The 23,591-nt window shown below is 34.1% G+C and overlaps 1 protein-coding gene across 1 annotated transcript; it reads right to left on the bottom strand.

Moving 5' to 3' along the window:
• Positions 1-5,829: 5,829 nt before the first annotated feature.
• Positions 5,830-16,481, bottom strand: LOC132625189 (26S proteasome non-ATPase regulatory subunit 7 homolog A). The gene is made up of 10 exons (XM_060340017.1): positions 16,211-16,481; positions 12,408-12,500; positions 12,225-12,306; positions 8,315-8,411; positions 8,135-8,210; positions 7,901-7,959; positions 7,667-7,789; positions 6,789-6,846; positions 6,612-6,697; positions 5,830-6,266 (listed from the first exon to the last, which is right to left on the bottom strand). The coding sequence occupies exons 1-10, from the start codon at positions 16,395-16,397 to the stop codon at positions 6,195-6,197; spliced, it is 933 nt and encodes a 310-aa protein (XP_060196000.1). The 5' UTR covers positions 16,398-16,481; the 3' UTR covers positions 5,830-6,194.
• Positions 16,482-23,591: the final 7,110 nt, after the last annotated feature.

Genomic DNA, 23,591 nt, shown 5'->3' with positions numbered 1-23,591 from the left:
GTCGTTTTGTTTGTTTTGGGATCCAAGATTTGCAACATTCTACAATATTTTGTCTTGTTTGAATGCTAGTAGATCTGCAAAGGAATACTTCCAAACTGCAACAAACTTCTATTGCAGTTTGGTTTGAACTAAACAGATGGTTTATTGGCTCTGCATTTGGCTCTATTTCTAAGGTCGTTTTGTGCCAGAGCATATTGATATGTATTGGTATTGGATTCTAACTGAGTTTGGTTAACTTGTTTTCTGTGAGTTTCTGCATAAAGACGGAAATCCTAGCTTGGAACTTCTTGTGCAGATTTTACTTCTTGTTGAGATGCACTACAATGTCTTTCCACATTCCATTCCTTTTTGAACTATATATTCTCCACTTGAATTGGGAATGCACTTATCCAGTGTTCTTAGATTGCCGAATTTGTTTCAATTCCCAAGATTTGTGGCATTATAGGGCTGGGGACTTGTGTTAGTTTTGGGATGTCCCATTTTCTGGTTGGATAAACATTTGGTAATTTTTTTGTTTTTGCCTTTTCCCTTCAGATTGGAAATGGGCAGAGTTACTTTTCCCAACTTGATTTTTAAGTTTGTTTGAACTTTTTTCCTGACTAGTTAATACTGTCTCTTGTGCTAGAATTTCACAGTGGTCCAGTCTCTTTTGATGGTTTTAAGGTGGCATTTGTTTTAAAGTTTGAAAAGACTTTAGAGTATGAATTATTTGTTTTCTTTCTGTGGAAACTGTTTGTTTGCAGTTCTGGCAAAAACTCAAAAATGGAGTTTGCAAACTCAGTTTTGGCAATATACTTGAAACAAACACCACTAAATCTTCTCTTTTTGTGGGTTGTTGTTTTCCCCCTTTTCCTCCCTACTAGTGGCACTAGGCCCAAACCAATATTAAAAGTTAAAACTTTTAATTACCTTTTGGTCTATTATTTGTGACAGTGAGTCATTGAAATAGTAGTTATTTTTATGCAAACTCCTAAAGTTTAAAATCATACAAAAAATTTTGGAAGTTAAAAGAAGAACTATTTTCTTATTTAAGAAGCAGATACAGATGCATGATATAAAAGTTGTTCTTTTTATTTTGCTTTTTTGGAAAATATACAACAACCCAGTGAAATCTCACAATGTGGGGTTTGGGGAGGGTAGATTGTGCGCAGACTTTACTCCCATCAAGGTAGGATGTCTGTTTTCGAAAGACCTTCAGCTCAATAGAAAGCATAAAAAGAGGTTAGATAAGGCGAAGAAATTCAAAACGAAATGGAAATGAAAATTATGAAAGCGACTAAGCCATGATTTTTTGGAAAATATAATGTTCAGTAATTACTATATGTGAGATTAGTTCACTCAATTTTTTTTGGAATTAAACAAATATTGGTTGGCCAACGTATTGCTGAAAGATATTTTGGTATTCAAGAAATGCTAATATAATTTTCAATATTAAATAAGTAAAATACTATGATTTATTTATAGTGGAGAAGTGACATTATGTATGCAAGATGTGCAACGAAACGATGCATCACTAATTAGGAGACTAAGTAGGAGTCTATTTACGAGCTAATCATTTAATTACAAATATTCGTGTGTGTTTTCCTATTACAAATTCTTCTATATTTTCCTTTATCGCTATGGATATTTTGACCTTTATTGAAATTATCATTCAACTAATTTGAAGTTAGTATGTTGGCTCATTTTTTTTTTCTAGACATTTCATGAAGAAAAACAAATATAAACGTCGATTAAAATCTGAAAACAATACCCAAGCTTTATTACCTAATTTTTTTAGCTATTCTAAAGTCATCACTAATAGTAAGCTCATCATATAGAAACTCTCACAGATTAGTCATTGTAATGTCTACAGTTAAAACCTCTGGATGAATGTTATAAGCAATGACAGTGGAATCTATAATTTTTGAGTCAGTAAATAAACTGGCAATTTTTTTATCCGTGGGCTGAGGTGATCTCAATTTTCTATTTTGTGACCCCGAAACGCCAAAAACAGCTACGTCAATCATGATGAACCAGTGAGTATTAGTCTCTAGGATGTTTTGGATGGACCCACCACGTTTGGGTCCAAACAAAGTCGATCAAAAAAACTCCGCAAGATTCATGGGCTAACACACACGAAAAGCTAAGGTGATCCCAAATTCCTGTTTGTGATTCCGAACGCAAAAAAGCGATGTCGGTCATGATGAACCAACGAGTATTAGTATCCATGACATTTCGGATGGCCAATGAAGTTTGGGTCCAAACGGAGTCGGTCAAAAAAAATTCGAAAGATCTATGGGCTAACGGACACGAAAAGTTCAGGTAATCCCGAATTCATATTTCGTGACTCCAAAACACCAAAAGGCTACATTAGTCATGATGAACCAACCAATATTAGCCTCTGGGATGTTTCGATGGATCTACCAAGTTTGGATCCAAATGGAGTCGGTCAAAATATCACGATTCATGGGATTAACACACGAAAAGTTAAGGTAATCCCAAAATCTTGTTTCGTGATCCCGAAACGCCAAAAACGGCTACGTCAATCATGATGAACCAACGAGTATTAGTCTCCAAAAAGTTTCGGATGGACCCACCAAGTTTGGGTCCAAACAAAGTCGATCGAAAAAATTCTACAAGATCCATGAGCTAACACACACGAAAAGGTGAGGTGATCCCAAATTCCTGTTTTGTGATTCCGAACGCAAAAAAACGATGTCGATCATGATAAACCAACGAGTATTAGTATCCATAAAGTTTCGGATAACCAACGATGTTTGGGTCCAAACGTAGTCGGTCGAAAAAATTTCTAAAGATCCATAGGCTAACGCACACGAAAAGTTGAGGTAATCCCGAATTCCTATTTTGTGACTCCGAAATGCCAAAATGCTACGTCAGTCATGATGAACCAACCATTATTAGTCTCCGGGATGTTTCGGATGGACCTGACAGCTTTGGATCCAAACGGAGTCAGTCAAAATAATTCTGCATGATTCATGGGCTAATACACACCAAAAGTTGAGGTAAATCCCAAAATCATATTTCGTTACCCCGAAACGCCAAGGCTACGTCAATCATGATGAACCAGCGAGTATTAGTCTCCGGAATGTTTCGGATGGACCCACCAAGTTTGGGTCCAAACAGAGTCGATTAAAAAAATTCCGCAAGATCCATGAAAAGCTAAGGTGATCCCAAATTCCTGTTTTGTGATTCCGAACACAAAAAAAAGATGTCGATCATGACGAACCAACGAGTATTAGTATCCATGACGTTTCGGATGGCCAACGAAGTTTGGGTCCAAACGGAGTCAGTCGAAAAAATTTCGAAAGATCTATTGGCTAACGCACACGAAAAGCTGAGGTAATCCCGCATTCCTATTTCGTGACAAAGGCTACGTCAGTCATGATGAACCAACCAATATTAGTCTCCGGGATGTTTCGGATGGACCCACCAAGTTTGGATCCAAACGGAGTTAGTCAAAAATATTCTGCACGATTCATGGGCTAAACACGAAAAGTTGAGGTAATCCCAAAATCCTATTTCGGCATCAATCATGATGAACCAGCGAGTATTAGTCTCCATGATGTTTCGGATGGACCCACCAAGTTTGGGTCCAAATAGAGTAGATCGAAAAAATTCTGCAAGATCCATGGGCAAACACACACGAAAAGCTGAGGTGATCCCAAATTCCTGTTTTGTGATTCCGCACCAAAAAAGCGATGTCGGTCATGACGAACCAATGAGTATTAGTATCCATGATGTTTCGGATAGCCAACGAAGTTTGGGTCCAAACGGAGTCGATCGAAAAAAAATTCGATAGATCTATGGGCTTACACACACGAAAAGTTGAGGTAATCCTGAATTCCTATTTCGTGACTCCGAAACGCCAAAAAGCTACGTCAGTCATGATGAACCAAGCTGTATTAGTCTCCAGGATGCTTTGGATGGACCGAGCAAGTTTGGATCCAAACAGAGTCAGTCAAAAATATTCTGCACAATTCATGGGCTAATACACACGAAAAGTTAAAGTATCCCAAAATCCTGTTTCGTGACCCCGAAACGCCAAGAAAAGCTATGTCAATCATGATGAACCAATGAGTTTTAATCTCCAGGATGCTTCGGATGGACCCATCAAGTTTGGGTCCAAACATAGTCAATCGAAAAAATTCCGCAAGATCCATGGGCCAACACACACGAAAAGCTGAGGTGATCCTAAATTCCTGTTTTGTGATTCCGAACTCAAAAAAGCGATGTCGGTCATGACGAACCGACGAGTATTAGTATCCATGACATTTCAGATGGCCAACGAAGTTTGGGTCCAAATGGAGTCGGTCGAAAAAATTTCAAAAGATCTATAGGCTAATGCACACGAAAAGTTGAGGTAATCCCGAATTCCTATTTCGTGACTCCGAAACGCCAAAAAGCTACGTCAGTCATGATGAACCAACCAGTATTAGTCCCCAGGATGTTTCGGATGGACGCACCAAGTTTGGATCCAAACGGAGTCGGTCAAAAATATTTTGCACGATTCATGGGCTAATACACACGAAAAGTTCAGGTAATCCCAAAATCCTGTTTAGTGACCCTGAAACGCTAAAAAAGCTACGTTAGTCATGATGAACCAATGAGTATTTGTCTCTAGGACATTTCAGATGGATCCACCAAGTTTGGTTCTAAACGGAGGCGGTTGAAAAATTTCGCAAGATCCAGGAGCTAACACACACAAAAAGCTAAGGTGATCCCAAATTCCTGTTTCGTAATCCTGAACGCCCCACCCCTGCCCCCCAAAAAAAGTGATGTTGGTCATGATGAAGTAACGAGTATTGGTACCTAGGTCATTTCGGATAGACCCATCAAGTTTGGGTCCAAATGGAGTCGGTCGAAAATGTTCCGCAAGATTCATGGGCTAACACACATGAAAAGTCAATGTGATCTCACACCATGTCGTTTCGGATGGACCAGGCGAGTTTGGGTCCAAACGTAATCAGTCGAAAAAATCCCGCAAGATTCATGGGTTAACACCATTAGAAAGTTGAAGTGATTCCAGACTCTTGTTTCGTGACCCCTAAATGCCAAAAAAAAAAAAAGTGACATAAATCATGACGAAGCAACGAATATTGATCCCCTGGGTGGTGGGGGTTTGGTTCTTAATTCCTTCATCCAAAATAAAGGAACTCGCTTTGCCCAGTTTACTTGTGATCTATTTTGTTCTATCACATTTCTTCTCATTATCACATTCTATTATGAGATTAAAAAAATCACCACTAATGCATCATTCTGTGTCCAAGATCTAAGATTTAAAAAAAATCGCCATTAATTCACGGGGCTTGTCCGTGATTATTCTATGTTCACAGTCTTGAGGCCATTCGCAACTAGCCAATGAAGAAGTCTCAAATGTATAAGCATTACATTCCTGACACAGCCAGATTCACCTAAAAAGTAAATAATAGCCACTAACAAAGAACAAGGTTTTCTTGTTATGCATTAATATTTGCTCAATTTCGCTATCCAAGCGTGGGTAAGCAGAGTTGTGGAGCTTTAAACAGAAAACACAAGAATTGGGCATACTGTTGCATAATGATCTCTCATTCACGATTGGTAATAAATATGCCAAAATAAACATACTAAGGTTCAAATGGGTGAATTGAGGAAAATTAGACACATGATCTTGCGGGTATGTTAGCAGACTATAAATAGAAAAAGCTAAGCTTGCATCAACCTGCCTCACAGGTCGGGCTTAGAGCGTGTGAATCTCATTTACTACCTTGTAAGGCGTTGAGACCATAGCACGTTAAATGGGAAAAGTGCATGCACATAATTGCCACTCCAAACACCAAAACACCCGCTGAGTGCAATTAAAGAGAGGTCACATTCATCTATTTTAGGTACTTAGTGATGGATTCATACACAACACAGGCAACATGTACCTTCTTGTCGATCCTATGTTTTAACAGAATTCAGGAAGGAATATAAAGGAAGACGTTTGATCCGTTAATACAAAGGAAAAAGATCTGTTGTCTATCAATCGATCTAAATCCCACTGGACAAGAACTTCTAAAATCTCGAGTAACAATGCTAACATAACAGATGAGAAAACATGAAGAGTTCCTCCACGTGCGAGATTGTCACAAGGCAGATTCAAGTTCCAACTGCAACTAGCTGCAAGTGCTGGCGACCAAGAGAGGTGGGGGTGGGGAGAGGGGGGAACCGGGAACTTAGCTTCCAGCTGCAGTTGGCACTGCAAGAGGCTTCGAGTCCTCAGCCTTCTCGTGTTCCTTGTTAAGCATCTGAAATGGATGTCACAAGATTCAGAGTCACGCTAGAGGGTTGCCAAGAAACATCATTAAAATTCTTGGAATATAAGCAGGGAAAGTTGCAGAGCCAGGACCCGGTGAAAGGACTGCTGTATCTACTAGACTAAAAGGTAAACAAGAGGTTGCTAACCATGTTCAGTTGTAGTAAAATTAAAAGCATTGACACTAACCAACTGAACAAGTCGCTGGAATTCATCATTTAACTATCTTTTTTTTTCTTGTGATAAGTCATTGAACACTCATTTAGATCAGTGCTATCTCAGAAAACAGAGTTATTCCAAACATAACGACAAACAAACAAGTGAAACTAAATAGTACCTTGTTGTTAATCAAGTTATGGAGAGCAATCACACTTCGGATAAGTGAAGATAGATAAATGACCAACATCATATCATTTGTTTTCACTGCAACAAGGCATTCAAAAGGTTGAAAGACAATATAATGTGGTGGGAGATTCTCTAATTGAAACAGAGATGAAATTGCAGCTTAATTTACCTGAAAACGATTTAACTAATTCAGCAACATTTAGATTTGGCAATAGGTTGAAGACATCCTGCACGAAATTTTATTATTTTTAAAGTTCAACATGTTAGCATCTGTGAATTGGACGAAGAGTCTATCAAAAATCAGCCTATCCACATCAAAACGAAGAAAACAGTGGCAGCAGTTGGCGGATCAACTGATGAATGCAGAATAGGAGTCATTTCAGCATTTTATGTCAAAATCATGTGTATGTATTAGATTTGAATGGTAACAGAAAGTGATTTCCAACATCTTATCAAAACAAAAATCACAAATGATGATTTCAGAAGATTGGAACAAGCAATCGCTGTCTGCAACCAAACTGCCATTCAGAAAATTCTTTAAAGAAAAACATCACCACCTCTAGCCAAGGACGAGATATTCCTATAATCTAACAGCTTAATTTTTGTACAAGATAAGGTCCTTAAGCAGAGAAGCTGCAAGAACTACACCTACAAATTTGTTAGACTTTTTTACTTAAAGAATTCCCTACAAACATTAAAGTGATTTCCAACATCTTATCAAAACAAAAATCACAATGATGATTTCAGAAGATTGGAACAAGCAATCGCTGTCTGCAACCAAACTGCCATTCAGAAAATTCTTTAAAGAAAAACGTCACCACCTCTAGCCAAGGACGAGATATTCCTATAATCTAACAGCTTATTTTTTGTACAAGATAAGGTCCTTAAGCAGAGAAGCTGCAAGAACTACACCTACAAATTTGTTAGAATTTTTTTACTTAAAGAATTCCCTACAAACATTAACCTCCTTCAGAAAATAGAAGTTGGCAGCTGAAAGACTGATTATAAAGTCTGAAAAAGAGAAGGAAAGTTGATATTAATGCTAACCTGCAAATGGTATAGAATCTCATGGTTCAATGGAAGCTTCCCATCAATGACAAGATCTAGATAACCCCGAATTTCTTGAAGTCGAGCATCCAATCCCTTCAAAGCTGCCAGTTTCCCAGTTACCTGGATTGGAAGTGTTCAAAGTTCTTACTGCCCTCTACTTGCTAAGAAGCCAAACCTATCATTATCAATTTTCTATAACTGAAAGGTCATTAAGAAGGTTCTGAAAGAAACCTCAGTTGCAAGGGTACTGATTGTAGTATCTTTCACATCCCTTAGCAAGTGCTCAACGCCTGTCAATAAGAATAAATGGTACTTAAATTTTCAATGCGAATACAAGCAGTGAAAATGTCAATTGCAATGGAGGAGATTGGAAGCTGCTAACAATTCAAGCAAGAGAATAAGTTGAAATTTTGTGTGTAAAACAACGGTTAACTAAAGAGTAAAAAATCAATCTTGGAGTTGTACCAATTTCTTCAACTTCGTGAGCAGCAATCTCTGAAGGTACATGCACAAACACATTCTGGCTTTTTTGAGTTGCATTCTGCAAGTATACCCACCATCCAGCACATCAAGTACATTGCAAAAACAGCTTAAGAATATCAACAAGCACCACACCCTTCTAGACAATCAACTACTAGTTGTTACCTCTTTAACTTCCTCAACTGCATAGTATGCCTTAGTTGGTATTCCTAGCTCCTTAGGCTGGACATCAATTATAACCAAGACTGGAGTAGGGACATAGCTGCAATGACACCAAAAATATTAAGAGCATATTTGGATGCAAAACCTTATAGCACAAACGATGTAAAGCTTAAAACATTGTAGCCACAAGTTAAAGAAATTTACTCTCTTGAAAAGGAGGAACAATTTCAATCACACTCTAATTTGTACCATGTGCTTTACATACATTTATTATCCAGTTTTGATACACACACACACATGTACTTACACAATAGTCTGTATCTCATGGTTAGTTCAGTTCAGTTGTAAATGCCAGCATAGCTGAAATTTTGGTTTGGCCAGGTTGATTTTGCAATGTACTTGCTCAGGGGATTCAAAAAATTGTATATGCAATGGAACTCATACAACAACAACAACCCAGTGGAATCCCACAATGTGGGGTCTGGGGAGGGTAGAGTGTACGCAGACCTTACTCCTACCAAGGTAGGACGGCTGTTTCCGAAAGACCCTCGGCACAATGGAACTCATACCTACCCTCAAATATTGAGAACCGTTTCTTAGAGATCTCTCAATGGAGACGTCTACCCAACTTTTGCATATAACTTGGTCATTAGCTTAATTCTTGCACTTTTTATTAGCCTTGACTACATTTGTAAGGACTCTTTGAGTTGGATTGAGAAATATCAGCCCTAGTGAACTTTATTTTAAAAAAAAAAAAAAACGAACCCCTGTAAGGCCTAGGGGTGATGCTCAACCCCTGACTGCCAAGAGGGTCGCTCTCTCCATGGGTTAGGTCGTTAAAAAAGAAAAACCAAAACCCCATCGTCACTTGAGGGCTTCTCTCTCACACGACCATAAACCCGAGCAAAACTCCTCCTGAGGATGCTCAACCCAAACCACCCCTAGATTACTCAAAAATCCTACTTCCATCCTCGCAAAACCCTATCAATTCCAACACTGCCCCATTGATACCAATCAACCTATCGTCTATTTGCATGGAGCATAGAGGAGATTGCATGCAGGATTATTCAAGAAAACCTTCAATATGCCGTGGTTGGCAAATTTAGTTATGGTTTGCCCGAAATTCAAGTTACACCTAAACAATGTGAGCTTAAAGGAGACTGTACCGTTGGTTTACTTTGCGATCATCATGTTTTGATTGGGCGTAATTTGCTTGAAGACTATGTTACACTCATGTCGAAGCCTACTTATTGGATTAAGGAGAAACAATGGTATTATCCAATGAGAACCCTAAAATGGGATCCATGGTTCACACCGGAGGAAGAAACGAGTATTGCGCTTGCATGGACTCTTCCCTACGTTAGCTCCCAATTATTAACTTTTCTCAATGGCTTCAGCAGTGGGGAAGCCATTAACACTAGATGTGGCAACTAAGAATAAAGCTAGACCTAGTTATGCTCGAGTGAAGGTGGAGGTGGATTTGCTTGTTGAACATCGTGCAAATTCAAGCAGTTGACGCTACTGGGGAGATTAAAACGAGATGGGTGAAGATTCAATATGATTTTATGCCAAAGTATTGCAACGAGTGTAGTTTACAACTAGTAGCATTTAAAGTTATTGTCCAAACGTAACATAGCTCCAACTAAAGTTATTGTTCAAACGTAACATTTAAAGTTAGTAGCTTCAACTAGTTGTAAACTACGCTCTTTGCAATACTTTGGCATAAAATCATATTGAATCTTCACCCATCTTGTTTTAATCTCCCCAGTAGCATCAACTGCTTGAATTTGCACACGCTTAGGATGTTCAACAAGCAAATCTACCTCCACCTTCACACGAGCACAACTAGGTCTAGTTTTATCCGTAGTTGCCACACTAGTGCTAATGGCTCCTACTGCTGAAACCATTGAGAAAAGTTGTGATTGACGAAAATAATTGGGAGCTAACGTAGGGAAGAGATCCATGCAAGCGCAATACTCATTTCTTCCTCCGATATGAACCATGGATCCCATTTTAGGGTTCTTAATAATACCACTATTTCTCCTTAATCCAATAAGCAGGCTTCGAGATGAGTGTAACATAGTCTTCAAGCAAACTACACCCAATCAAAACATGACGATCGCAAAGAAAACCAATGGTATAGTCTCCTTTAAGCTCATATTGTTTAGGTACAACTTGAATTTCGGGCAAACCATAACTAAATTTGCCAACCACGGCATATTGAAGGTTTTCTTGAATAATCATGCGTTCAATCTCCTCCATGCTTCATTGCATAGTTAGTTCACCATGCAAATAGACGATAGATTTGATTGGCATTGGAATCAATGGGACAGTGTTAGAACTGCTAGGGTTTTGCAAGGATGAAAGTAGGATTTTTGAGTAATATACAGGTGGTTTGGGTTGAGCAACCTCAGGAGGAGGTTGCCCAGTGGCCGGAGTGGCCATGGAAGGCCAGAAAAGCTTGGTTTGGTCATAAGGTTTATGATCGCATGAGAGAGAAGCTCTCAAGAGACGACAGGGTTTCGGGGTTCTTTCGAGTTTAGGTTTATATTTTTTCATTATTTTAACGACCTAACCCAAGGAGAGTACCCCTCGTGGCGGTCAGGGGCTGAGCAACTCCCCCAGGCCTTAACGGGCATTTAGGGGTTTTGATTTTTTAATAAAGTTCACTAAGCATGATGCCTACGGCTATTTTATAAATTTTTCTCAAACCAAATCAAACAGTCCTTACAAATGTAGTCAAAGCTAATAAAAAGTGCAAGACTTAAATAAATGACCAACTTAAACTTTTGCATATAAGTTGTTCCTTAAAATGAACTAGCAAATAGGAACAGGTCTAGGGGCACTGTTTGGGTAATGCCAAAAAAGATTACTCAACTACTTTATAGTTGGGAGGAGGCGGGAAAAGGAGCTTCAAGACAGAGATAGATGGAGGATTGTACCAGCTTGCATTTGGTGGACAATATGGAAAGAGAGGAATTCCAGGTGCTTTGAAGACTGTAGCAGTGAAGTATAGAAGATCAAATTGAACTGCATTAAGCTTTTTTGTTTTTGGTGCAAGCAGATTTATCTAGAGGATACGGAGTCCATAATAGATATCCTAGGTTCTTGTTAGAATTTCAGAAGTTTGGACCAGTTTTCTTATTCTGCTATGATGTAAATATGGTTTCAGTACAAACTATGTACTGATTTAGTCAAATACATACTAATGTAACCTTTTCAAAAAAAAAATATATATTGGAACAGGTCAAGCCACAAGCCCACAACTCCCACAATCTCCTATATCAGACATCACTTTTCCTAATGTCATACTATTATCAAAATCTATACTAAAGCTAACTTACTGAAATTTATTAGAAAATTGTCACGTATAAGTCGTTTTGAGTTCGGCATCAGAAGGTGATTTACTACCAAGAAATTTAACGTCAAAAGAAAAGTTGTTTGAGTTGAAATTTTTGTACATCCATGAAATGCTATTTAAAATTGCCTTAATGGCTTGAGAGGTCAACATGGAAAGTTGTTCTGTTGAGTGACTAGTAAAAGAACAAGAGGGAAATAAACTTGTTTCACTTGTGCATTTCAACCATTTGTCTATACCCCTCATTAGTCCTGTAAACAACTCTCTCCCCAATTTCTCTTTTTCCGATTCCCTCTCTCTCTCTAACAGATTCATTTGACAAGGAAAACTTGTAGCTTGAGAAAACCATCCAGGCATAATCAATCACCAAAAGTTCTTCATGTTAATTCTTGTTTGCAGCAGCAGTATGTTGAGTTATAACATCTGCATTTCTCGATGCCATTCTAATAAAATTTAATTACTTCACTAAACAATCACCAAAAATTGCCAAACTAAGGATGCCAAATAGGATCTCTGAATGAAAGAAAACAAACAATACATAACTAATGTCCTTACTCATTAAAAAGCCCATGAATGTTGAGGTCATTTTCCCGAAGCTTTGGACCAGTGCTATACCAACCAACAACATGCTCCTTGGCTGATACAATTAAGTCAAAGTAAGTATGAACATTCAAACAAGTGACGGTACTTCTAAAAAATTCATGAATCACAAATCACGCAAGTAAAGAATAATGATACCGTTTATCCTTCGGAACATGGAAAACATAGACTCATGATAGTTATGGTCAAGAAACCAGATACTTGGATCCCTGTCATCCTCCTCAAAGGGCACTGCATGCAACAGCAGAAGATATTAGGTAAAATCACAAAGGTATAACAGATCCATCTTTGGGCTGCACCAACTCTTCATTTAGTTAGAAGGAAAACATGGAAGATGGTAAAGTGTTACAGCCAGATGAACCCATATCAAGAAATAGCACAGGTTTCACAGTTACAATGTCATTCAATTAAGTATGAGTTTATTTAGGCCGTCTAATTGATACTGCTATATATCTCCACAGAAAAGCTAGATGTCAGTCCTTTCCTCAAAATTCAGCAATTAACACTTAACTGTTGTTGGTGACAAGAGTATGTTCCAAGTTTCTTAGTTCCATTCACTTCAGTGAGAATAATTTTGAGGAGTTGACAGGTATTTAGCCGTACACTTATCTTTCCCAAAGCAGCATAGATTTTCTCAATTTTCTGGAATATGATTTACAAAATAAAGCCAACAGATTCATAACCTTTCATCATGAGTATTCTTTCCTTCCTTGACAAGCTTAACAAAGAAGCAAGAGCATCTTCCAATAAAGTGACAAATCTAAGGAATAATCAGAACAAAGAGCACACCAATTCCTCCCTCCAGAAATGTACGATAATCCATGTGAAACATTAAAACTAACAAAAATATCCACTTGAAATCTAGCTACGCGTTCCCCCTTCTGGACCCAAAAAACTTACTGCTTTTTTCAGCTTCAGGCACGGCTTTCCAACAGAAAGAAAAAGCAGATACACTTCAAAAACCATTTCTTTCTCTAAATTCCAAGCATACATCTAATCTTCAATTCAACATTGACCACCAAACAAAGCCTCTAGCCCTAGGGACAATTCACCCAAAAAAAAGGGCAGATTAAGTGTTATTTTACAATTTCCCCGAGATTTAAACCTACTTCAAAGCAAGACGTTCAGTCATTATCTTTCTATTTTTTAAAAAAGCAAAGAACTTTACCCATTATCTATCACAAACTTAGTTCAAATGAAACCCAACTAACTTTTATTTTGATCAGAAGACAAAAAGACAATATCAATCGACTAGTTGAGATCAGCTATATGATCTTCGTGTCCATTCCACTCTACTCAGATCAATTCCAACCAAATAAAAAGGCAAGAACAAAAATCAACCTAATTAATGTCATAAATAAAGGCTAACTGATTACTCCTACTATTTTACAATTTCTCAGCACATTAGATACCTATTCACAGTTCCAATCTGAAATTTAGCTCATAAGAAACCTAACAAACTTTAAATTCCATCAGAAGGCAAGAACAAAAGGTACAAAAGCAACCCAATTAATCCCTTAAATGAAGACAATTTGATTGCTTTACAATTTCCCAGCACATTAAATACCTATTCCCAGTTCCAATCTTAAAATTTAGCTCAAAAGAAACCTAACAAACTTTAAATTCCATCAAAAGCAAATAGAACTTTTTTAAGACAAAAACCCTTAAATAAAGGTTCTATTTTACAATATCCCCGCACATTAGATACCTATTCCCAGTTCCAATCTTATATTTAGCTCATACATCACCTAACAACTTTAAATTCCATCAAAAAAAAAAAACTCAAAACCTTATTTAGCAAAATTTGAATATATGTATCATAAGTTTATAACCATCGAGTAGTGAAGAACAAATACACATGTACTAAATAAAATAGGGGGTGATCATTTGTAACTTTCATTTAACAATGTAACTAACATTTTGTAAGTACAGATCCACACAGTAACATAACGAGCAAATAGCGAGAAACCAGAACATTAAGACGAACATTAAGACGAACCAACAACAACAACATACCCAGTGTAATCCCACAAAGTGGGGTCTAGGGAGGGTAGAGTGTACACGGACCTTAGCTCTACCTTTCCATCAAAAAGCAAAATAACAAAAAAATAAAACTCAAAACCCTATGAAGCATAAATTGAACAGATCTGAATAGGATTTGTAACTATGATACCTGCATAGCTATTAGTAACATCAACAATGCCTTTAAATGAAGTTCCAAGCAAAACTCCAACTACACGTTCCTTGTATCTCTTGCAACTCTATTGTAATGGTCTACAATACTCAATAGTACAAGTGGATGTACTATCACCTTTTCGATTGGTTTCGAATATACAAGGAAAAATGTTGTAGCTTGATTGTAAATTGATTGCTAATTTACAATTTCCAACCCATTAGATACCTATTTCCAGTCCCAATGTTACGAGCCATTTGGCCATGAGAATTACTCACTTTTTCCCGGATTTTTTTTTTTTGATTAAGCACCGGGTGTCCGGGTCTCTTAGAGCCCCGACTAATCCCGGGGGTGCACAGGCCCTCGGCAAGGAGTTTCCCGCAAGTGCACCACGGTTAATTCAGGTTTTACCCAGTCCGATGGCCCTCAGAAATTGTTTGCACCCAATGGGTTTCGAACTTGAGACCTTGAAAGGACTTTTTCCCGGATTTTTTTTTTCAGTTTATTTGAAAATCAGCGTTTGGCCATGAAAAACCTCAAAACATGTTCACTTTTTTTCCATCTCACTTACTGATTTTTTTTAATTATTTTTTTATTTTTATTTTTTTTTCCTTCAAATTTTGCCCTAAAATAAGCTCATACAAGATCTAACAACCTTTAAATTCCATCAAAAATCCCTTAAATAAAGGCAAACTGATTGCTATTTTACAATTTCCCAGCACCTTAGGTACTTATCCGCAGCTCCAATCATAAATTTAGCTCATATGAAACATAATAAGCTTTAAATTCCATAAATAAAGGCAAACTATTGTACAATTTCACAGCACATTAGATACCTATTCACAGTTCCAATCATAAATTAGGTCATACAAACCTTAAATTCCATTAAAAAAAAACAAAAAAAAAAACTCAAAACGAAGCAAACTTGACAATTTCCGAGCACATAAGTTACGTACTTACAGTTCCAATCAGAAATATACAAACCCTAAAAAACTTTTTTTTTTAAACAAAACCCTAAAAAACTTCAAATTACATCAAAAAGCAAAAAAAAAAAATATATATAAAATAAACTCAAAACGAAGCAAAATTGAGATTTTCCGAGCACATTCGTTACGAATTCACAGTTCCTATCATAAATTAGGTTATACAAACCCTAAAAAACTTCAAAATTCCATCAAAACGCAAAATAAATAAAAATTAACTCATAGCGAAACAAAATTGACATTTTCCGAGCACATTAGATACCTATTCCCAGTTCAACTCATAAATTAGCTCATACAAACCTAAAAAACTTCAAAATTCCATCCAACCGCAAAATAAATAAAAATTAACTCAAAACGAAGGAAAATTGACATTTTCCGAGCACATTAGCTACCTATTCACAGTTCAAATCATAAATTAACTCATACATAACCTAACAAACCCTAAATTCCATCAAAAAGCAAAATAAATAAAAACAAATAAACTCATGACGAAGCAAAATTGACATTTTCCGAGCACATTAGATACCTATTCACAGTTCAAATCATAAATTAGCTCATACAAACCCTAAAAACTTCAAAATTCCATCAAAAAGCAAAATAAATAAAAATTAACTCATAACGAAGCAAAATTGACAATTTCACAGCACATTCGTTACGTATTCACAGTTCCAATCGTAAATTAGTTCATAAAAAACCTAAAAAACTCCAAATTCCATCAACAAAAAAAAACTAAAAACGAAGCAAAATTTGCGTAGATCTGAGAAGTGTTTGTGATTAATGATTACCTGCATAACTATTAGTAACATCAACAGTGCCTTTAAATGAAGTTCCAAGCAATACTCCAACAACACGTTTCCTTGTATCTCTCGCAACTCTATTGTAATGATCTACAATACTCAACAGTACAAGTGGATGTACTATCACTTTCTCGATTGGTTTTGAAGATATTTGTTGTGATTTTATTACATCCATTTTCGTTGAGCGATTTGATGAAATCTGAAAGTGAAAACAGAAAAACTTGTTCTCCAAGTGAAAACCTCTTTTTAGCCAAACACGCCGTTAATATATGTTGATTTTGATTTTGATTTTGAAAGAGGTAATAAATGGGCTTAGAGGCCCATGTTTTTTTTTTATTTTTTATTTTTGCGCGGATTGCCCTTGTTTTGGGGTGGTCTTGAAATTTTGACCCTCAAATTTATGGTCTTTAAATTTTAACTTCATATTTATGGTCTTTTAAGTTTTGTTTTTTGCTTAGAAAGGTGAGTGAATACATAAAGTTCTGGGTTCGAACCCTCGCTCGGACATAAAATAAATAAAAAAATTCGAAAGGCAGGACTGGGGGAGTGTATGCCGAATCCAGCATATAATCTTTAAGGAAAAGCTAAAGTTATGCTGGATCAGGCATAACTAAAAGTCTGTCGCATAAGGCAGAATTTTTCCTAAGACATAATTTAGTTATGCCTTATGGGATAAAATTTTAGTTAAGGCATAACAAAATTATGCCCCATAAGGCAAGAACTTTTCTTAAGGCATTGACTTTGCCTTATAAGGCAAAGTTTAAGTTATGTCTTAAGGAAAAATTTCGCCTTATGGGTATACTTTTAGTTATGTCTTTGAGACACACTTTTTAGTTAAGGCATAAGTAAAAGTTTATCTTGAAAAATAAATATATATATATATATATATATATATATATATATATATATATATATATATATATATATATATATAAATATAAATATGTCTCAAGGCAAAGTTTGCCCCCTCCGACAGACTTTTAATTAAATATAACTAAAAGTCTGCCCTAAGGGGTATAGCAAAATTTAAACTTTACCTTATAAGACAAACTTTTAGTTATGACTTAAGGAAAACTTACGCTTTATGGGGCATGCTTTTAGTTATGTTTTATGGGACACACTTTTAGTTAAGGCATTACTAAAAGTTTACCTTGAAAAGTTAAAAAAAAAATACATATATATGCTTCAAGGCAAAGTCTGCCGGAAGGGGCATCGCGAAATTTAAACTCTGCTTTGCAAATGTTTTTTAAATTTTTGACTGAGCGAGGATTTGAACCCGGAACCTATGGGCTTTAATCGAAGGGCAAAATTTAAAGACCACAAATATGAGGGGCAAAATTTAAATACCACCCCAAAAAAAGGACAATTCTGCGAATTGCCCCCCATTTTTTAGACTAAGGCCCTTAAATTTAACTGAAACTGACATGGGTGATTTGCGCTTCTTCCCCTATTTTGTCCTGGTCCTTAAGGTACGTATTTTCTCTGTCCCAATTTATACGACACATTTTTCTTTTTACTCAATTCAAAAAGGAATGACATTACTTTCTTATTTAAAAATAATTTAACTATAAATTTTACCTTTTATATTTAACGAGATGATTTATAACCACACAAATTTTTTTAACTTGTTTTAGAGGGTTCTTAAGAAGATTTACGGTTCAAATAAACAGTTTACTGTTAGCATAGCCCAAAAATGTTTGCACTTGAAATAGCCAAATTGCTGAAAAGAAGTGCTGTCACTTTTAACCTTACCTTTTAACGTTTGCCAATTTCAAGTTTACATTTTCAAAGGCTGTACAAACATATTCCACATGTATTTTTTATTATTTTTATGTTTAGTTTCACAATATTGAATATATATATATATATATATATATATATATATATATATATATTTCTACTATTAAGAAGCATGGGTTGGGGCTCCTTCGTGTCCGTTGTGGGGCCCCTCCCACCTAAAACTTCTTTTTGTGACTAATTACTTTATATTTTAAGTTTTCCTTGTAATCTGTACTCCAAATTTCATTGCAAATCAAGTGAATAAGATAGAATTTATTTTTTATTTTATTTTTTCCTTACTTCAATGAATGTGAAAAAATTGTGGGCTCTATATTAAACATCATGTATATTCGTAGCAAATATTAATATAATAAAGTTTTAAACACGAAGCACAAACTACAATGTTATATTAATCGTGTTTTGAACATAGTATCCCATATTGACAAAATCAAGCAATATATACAAAAAAAAAAGTGAATCCCATATTAAAAAAATAAACAATGTCAAAAAAAAAAGTGCAGACTTTGTATTCTTAGCAAACACTAATATAATAAAGTTTTAGATACGGAGCATAAATTACAATGTTATATCAATCGTGTTTTGAACATAATATATATATATATATATATATATATATATATATATATATATATATATATATATATATATATATATATTATGCATAAAAATAGTGCAAACTAATAATGTCCAAAAAGGTAGGCCCCATACTAAATAGCACCGAGCAATAAAAAAAAGGAAGAAAAAAAGTGAAACTCACCACATCCAAACTCACGGGAAAAAAAAGTGGACCCCACATTAACAGAATCAAGCAATATTTAAAAAAAAAAGTGAATCCTATATTAATAAAACAAACAATGTTAAAAAACAAATGCTTAGAAAATCAAACAATTAAATCAATAATGAAGGACTTATTGTCACATGCGTATCAACCCATTAGTGGGAGCAAATGAGATTATTGTACAACAACATACTTAAAATACTCATATAAAAAAAATGGACCCATATTTAAAAAAAAAAAAAAAGGCAAAGTCAAAAAAAAAATGTGCACCCTGTATACTAAAAAATCAAATAATATTCATGTAATTCCCAAAGTATCCCCATCAAGTCAATAATAATTGATTCATTGTCACATGCATATTAACACATTAATGAGAGCAAATGAAATTATTGCACAGCAAAAAACATGAACCTCATATTATTACTTTTCTTCAAAATATTTAATTATTGTATTTGCTATTCCGCCATGTCATTTATTTATTATATTTACTAAAATAAATATACCTAAAATATATATATTTAAAAAATAAGATACAATCTAATTACTTCTTTATTTTTATTCTTACTCTAATAAATGTGAAAAGAGATTAATATCAAATGAAGATCAAATAATGAATAAGATAAATTAGTCAAATTATAATTCTAATTCACGTTTCCTTAAAAAACCATGCAAAAGACAACATGACAAGTAAAATGAGTTAAACCGAAAATATTTACTAAAAATTAAAAAATAGCATTTCTTCGTTTAAATAGAAAATTAATTTCTACTTTGTTTCGTTTCAAACATGTAAAATTAATTTAATAATGTGAATTAGAATCATCCAAATCAAAATTTGATAAAAATAATAAGTATTTTACACTTTTAAATTAATCGAATTAAAATTGAAAATATCAACTGATGCTTAAATATTGCTATTATTTTATCACAAAGAGAGCAAAATAATTTTCTTTTAAACAAGTCTTCTCTTTTAAAAAGTATTAATAAATTTTCATAGCAAACACGAATAAAATAAAGTTTTAGATACGGAACACAAACTACAATGTTATATTAATCGTATTTTGAATATAATATATATATATATATATATATATTATTTAAACACAATTACATATATATAGATACACTATAATCCAAAGTGTTGGGCCCGTGCGCAGCACGAGCATAGGCCATCTAGTACTATTAAGAAGAGTGAGTTAAAGCTCACTTTCTCGTCGTCCGTATTTAATAATAAAAAAAATTGTGAGCCCCATTTAGATAATAATTAATATAATAAAGTTTTAAATACGGATCACAAATTATAATATTATATTAATCGTGTTTTGATAGTATCCCATATTGACAAAATAAAGCAATATATTAAAAAAAAAAGTGAATCTCATATTAAAAAAATAAATAATGTAAAAAAAAAGGTGTAGATTTTGTATTCGCAGCAAACACTAATATAATAAAGTTTTAGATACGGAGCACAAATTACAATGTTATATCAATCGTGTTTTGAATATAATATATATATATATATATATATATATATATATATATATATATATATATATATATATTATGCATAAAAACAGTGCAAACTAATAATGTCCAAAATGGTGGGCCCCATACTAAACAACACCAAGCAATATAAAAAAAAAAAAAAAAAAAAGAAACTATATAAAGCATGGGTTTAGACCCATGCTTCGCCGTCCGTTGTCTCTTAAAAAAAAGGGTGGGCCCCATACTAAATAACACCGAGTAATAAAAAAAAGAAAAAAAAATGGAACTCACCATCTCCAAACTCATGGGAAAAAAAAGTGGACCCTATATTATCAAAATCAAGCAATATAAAAAAAAAAGGGTGAACCCCATATTAAAAAAAATATAGTGTTAAAAAAAAGTGTTGGCTTTGTATTCGTAGCAAACACTAATATAATAAAGTTTTAGATACGGAGCACAAACTACAATGTTATATTAATTGTGTTTTGAACATAGTATATGTATATATATTATATGCATAAAATAGTACAAACTAATAATGTCAAAAAAAAAAAAAGTGCACCCCATAAAGGGTGGACCTCATACTAAACAACATCAAGCAATATAAAAATAAAAATAAAAATAAATATATGTAGAACCCACCATCTCCAAACTCATTATAAAAAAAATGGACCCCATATTAACAAAATCAAGCAATATAAAAAAAAAATGAACCCCATATTATAAAAAAAGTGAACCTCATATTATAATCAAATATTCATGTAATTTTCAAGGTATCTCATTAAGTCAATAATGATGGATTCATTGCCACGTGCATAATAATCCATTAGTGGGAGCAAATGAAATTGCTTTTCTTCAAAAAGTTAAGTAGTCAAACCATACAGTTTTTTTTTATATAGCCTTAGATCTAATCTAGATATTAAACTGTTGTATTTGCTATTCCGCCATGTCATTTATTTGTTATCTTCGCTAAAATAAATATACTTAAAATATTTATATTTTAAAATAAGATAGAATTTAATTACTTTTTTATTTTTATTCTTACTCTAATAAATGTGAAAAGAGATTAATGTCGTAAAAAAAATCAAATGGAGTTCAAATAATGAATAAGGTAAATTACTCAAATTATAATTCTAATCGACGTTTTCTTAAAAACCCATGCAAAAGACAACATAACTGATGCTTAAATATTGCTATTATTTTATCTCAAAGAGAAGAAAATAGTTTCCTTTTAAACAAGTCTTTTCTTTTAAGAAATATTAATAAATTTGCCGATTTTGTATTCGTAGCAAACATTAATATAATAAAATTTTAGATACGGAGCACAAACTATAATATTATATTAATCGTGTTTTAAACATAATATATATATATATATATATATATATATATATATATATATATATATATATATATATATATATATATATATATATATATATATATATAATCACTATTCAAAGACAACTACATACACATAGATGCACTATAATCTAATATGTTGGGCCCGTGCGCAGCACGGGCATAGGCCGTCTAGTATATATATACATACATACATACTCACACACACATTGAATATATATTGTTTATACAATGACTATACATCACCTGATGGTGACATTTACCCTTATGCACTATTATTCATATGTATATATAATGCATCTGCTAGCTATAAATAATATATTCATATTGTAAAACAGTGTATGATACCAAATTTTGGTAAACTTTAAAAGAAACATGCATCTGGATGGTACAAATTTCCACAATTGAAAAGTATATTTTATAACCCCGTCATGATAGGGATACACTGAATCCTAGAAAGAATTCCAATTTGGGGCTTGACTTGCGGTAGCTTAGAATTATTTGCTGTTTATATACCTATTACTCACACCTTGTTGGCGGCCATTTTTTTCTTCCTTTGGACTTTGGAGCATATGTCAAACTCATAAAAGAACACAGAAAGACTGTCATACCTGTCAAGAAACTGTCTTTCACTCAGAACTGCAGTGCCTTTCCTGAGTAAGGCTAAAAATACCTCAAGAACTGAAACATCTAATGTATAGTATTTAGTTGAATATTCTTGTTCCTAAACACATTCAACAAAAAGAGAAGGAAATGAGAATAACCTACTTGCTCATTTAGCGAATCAAAAAAGCTATTTAAACGAAGCAAGTTCACAAATAGATCATGAAAATTGAAGTCTAAATATGATTTGGACCAGTTTTCTTATTCTGCTATGATGTAAAAATATAGTTTCAGTACAACCTATGTATTGATTTAGTCAAATACATACTAATGTTACCTTCTCAAAAAAACAAAAACAAAAAAAAAACAAAAATAGGTCAAGCCACAACCCCACAACTCCCACAATCTCCTATATCAGATATTGTTTTTTCCTAATGTCATACTATTATCGAAATCTATACTAAAGCTAACTTACTGAAATACAAAGAAGAAAGGGAGAAAAAACTTGTTCTCCAAGGAAAACAGAGAAGAGTAAAATCTCTTTTTAGCCAAACACGTCGTTAATATATGTTGATATTGATTTTGAAAGAGAGAATAAATGGGCTTAGAGGCCATTGTTTGGAGTAGGCTCGACTAAGGGCCCTAAAACGTAATGGAGCTGAATATATGACTGGTTTTCTTAAATAGCCTTTTTCAAAGGCCATTCTTTCTATTTTGTGTCCATGTTATAAAGAACTTGTCAATATAGCCTAAAGGGTCATTTGGTAGGGATTATAAAGAATAGTGCTGAATAGGATGTATTAATAATGCTGAGATTAATAATATTGATATTAGTTATATTGGATTACTTTTTATGACTGTTTGGTTGTTGTATTAAATAATATTCTATGCATAATTTCTAAATATTACTAAAATGATATATTAGTAATGCTGAGATTAATTATGTTGAATTATTTTTTTATTGACCGTTTTTTATTATGTAACATGCATTGCACAATTTCTAAATAGTATTGAATAAATGCATTAGAGTAGGAATAATTTCTAAACCCCAACCACACGTTTTCTTGCATCTCTCGCAACTCTATTGTAATGATCAATGATACTTAATATTACAAGTGAATGTACTATCACTTTTTCGATTGGTTTTGAAGATATTTGTTGTGATTTTATTACATTCATTGCTTGAAAATTGAAATACAAAGAAGAAAGGAAGAAAAAACTTGTTCTCCAAGAGAAATAGAGAGCAGTAAAATCTCTTTTTAGCCAAACACGCCGTTAATAGATGTTGATTTTGATTTTCATTTTGAAAAAGATAATAATGGGCTCAGAGGCCCATCTTTTAGG

The sequence above is a fragment of the Lycium barbarum genome, chromosome 2, assembly GCF_019175385.1.
Source record: "Lycium barbarum isolate Lr01 chromosome 2, ASM1917538v2, whole genome shotgun sequence".
Classification (NCBI taxonomy): domain Eukaryota; kingdom Viridiplantae; phylum Streptophyta; class Magnoliopsida; order Solanales; family Solanaceae; genus Lycium; species Lycium barbarum.
Note: the sequence above shows the minus strand (reverse complement) of the source record. Positions and strands in the feature narration are given on the sequence as shown.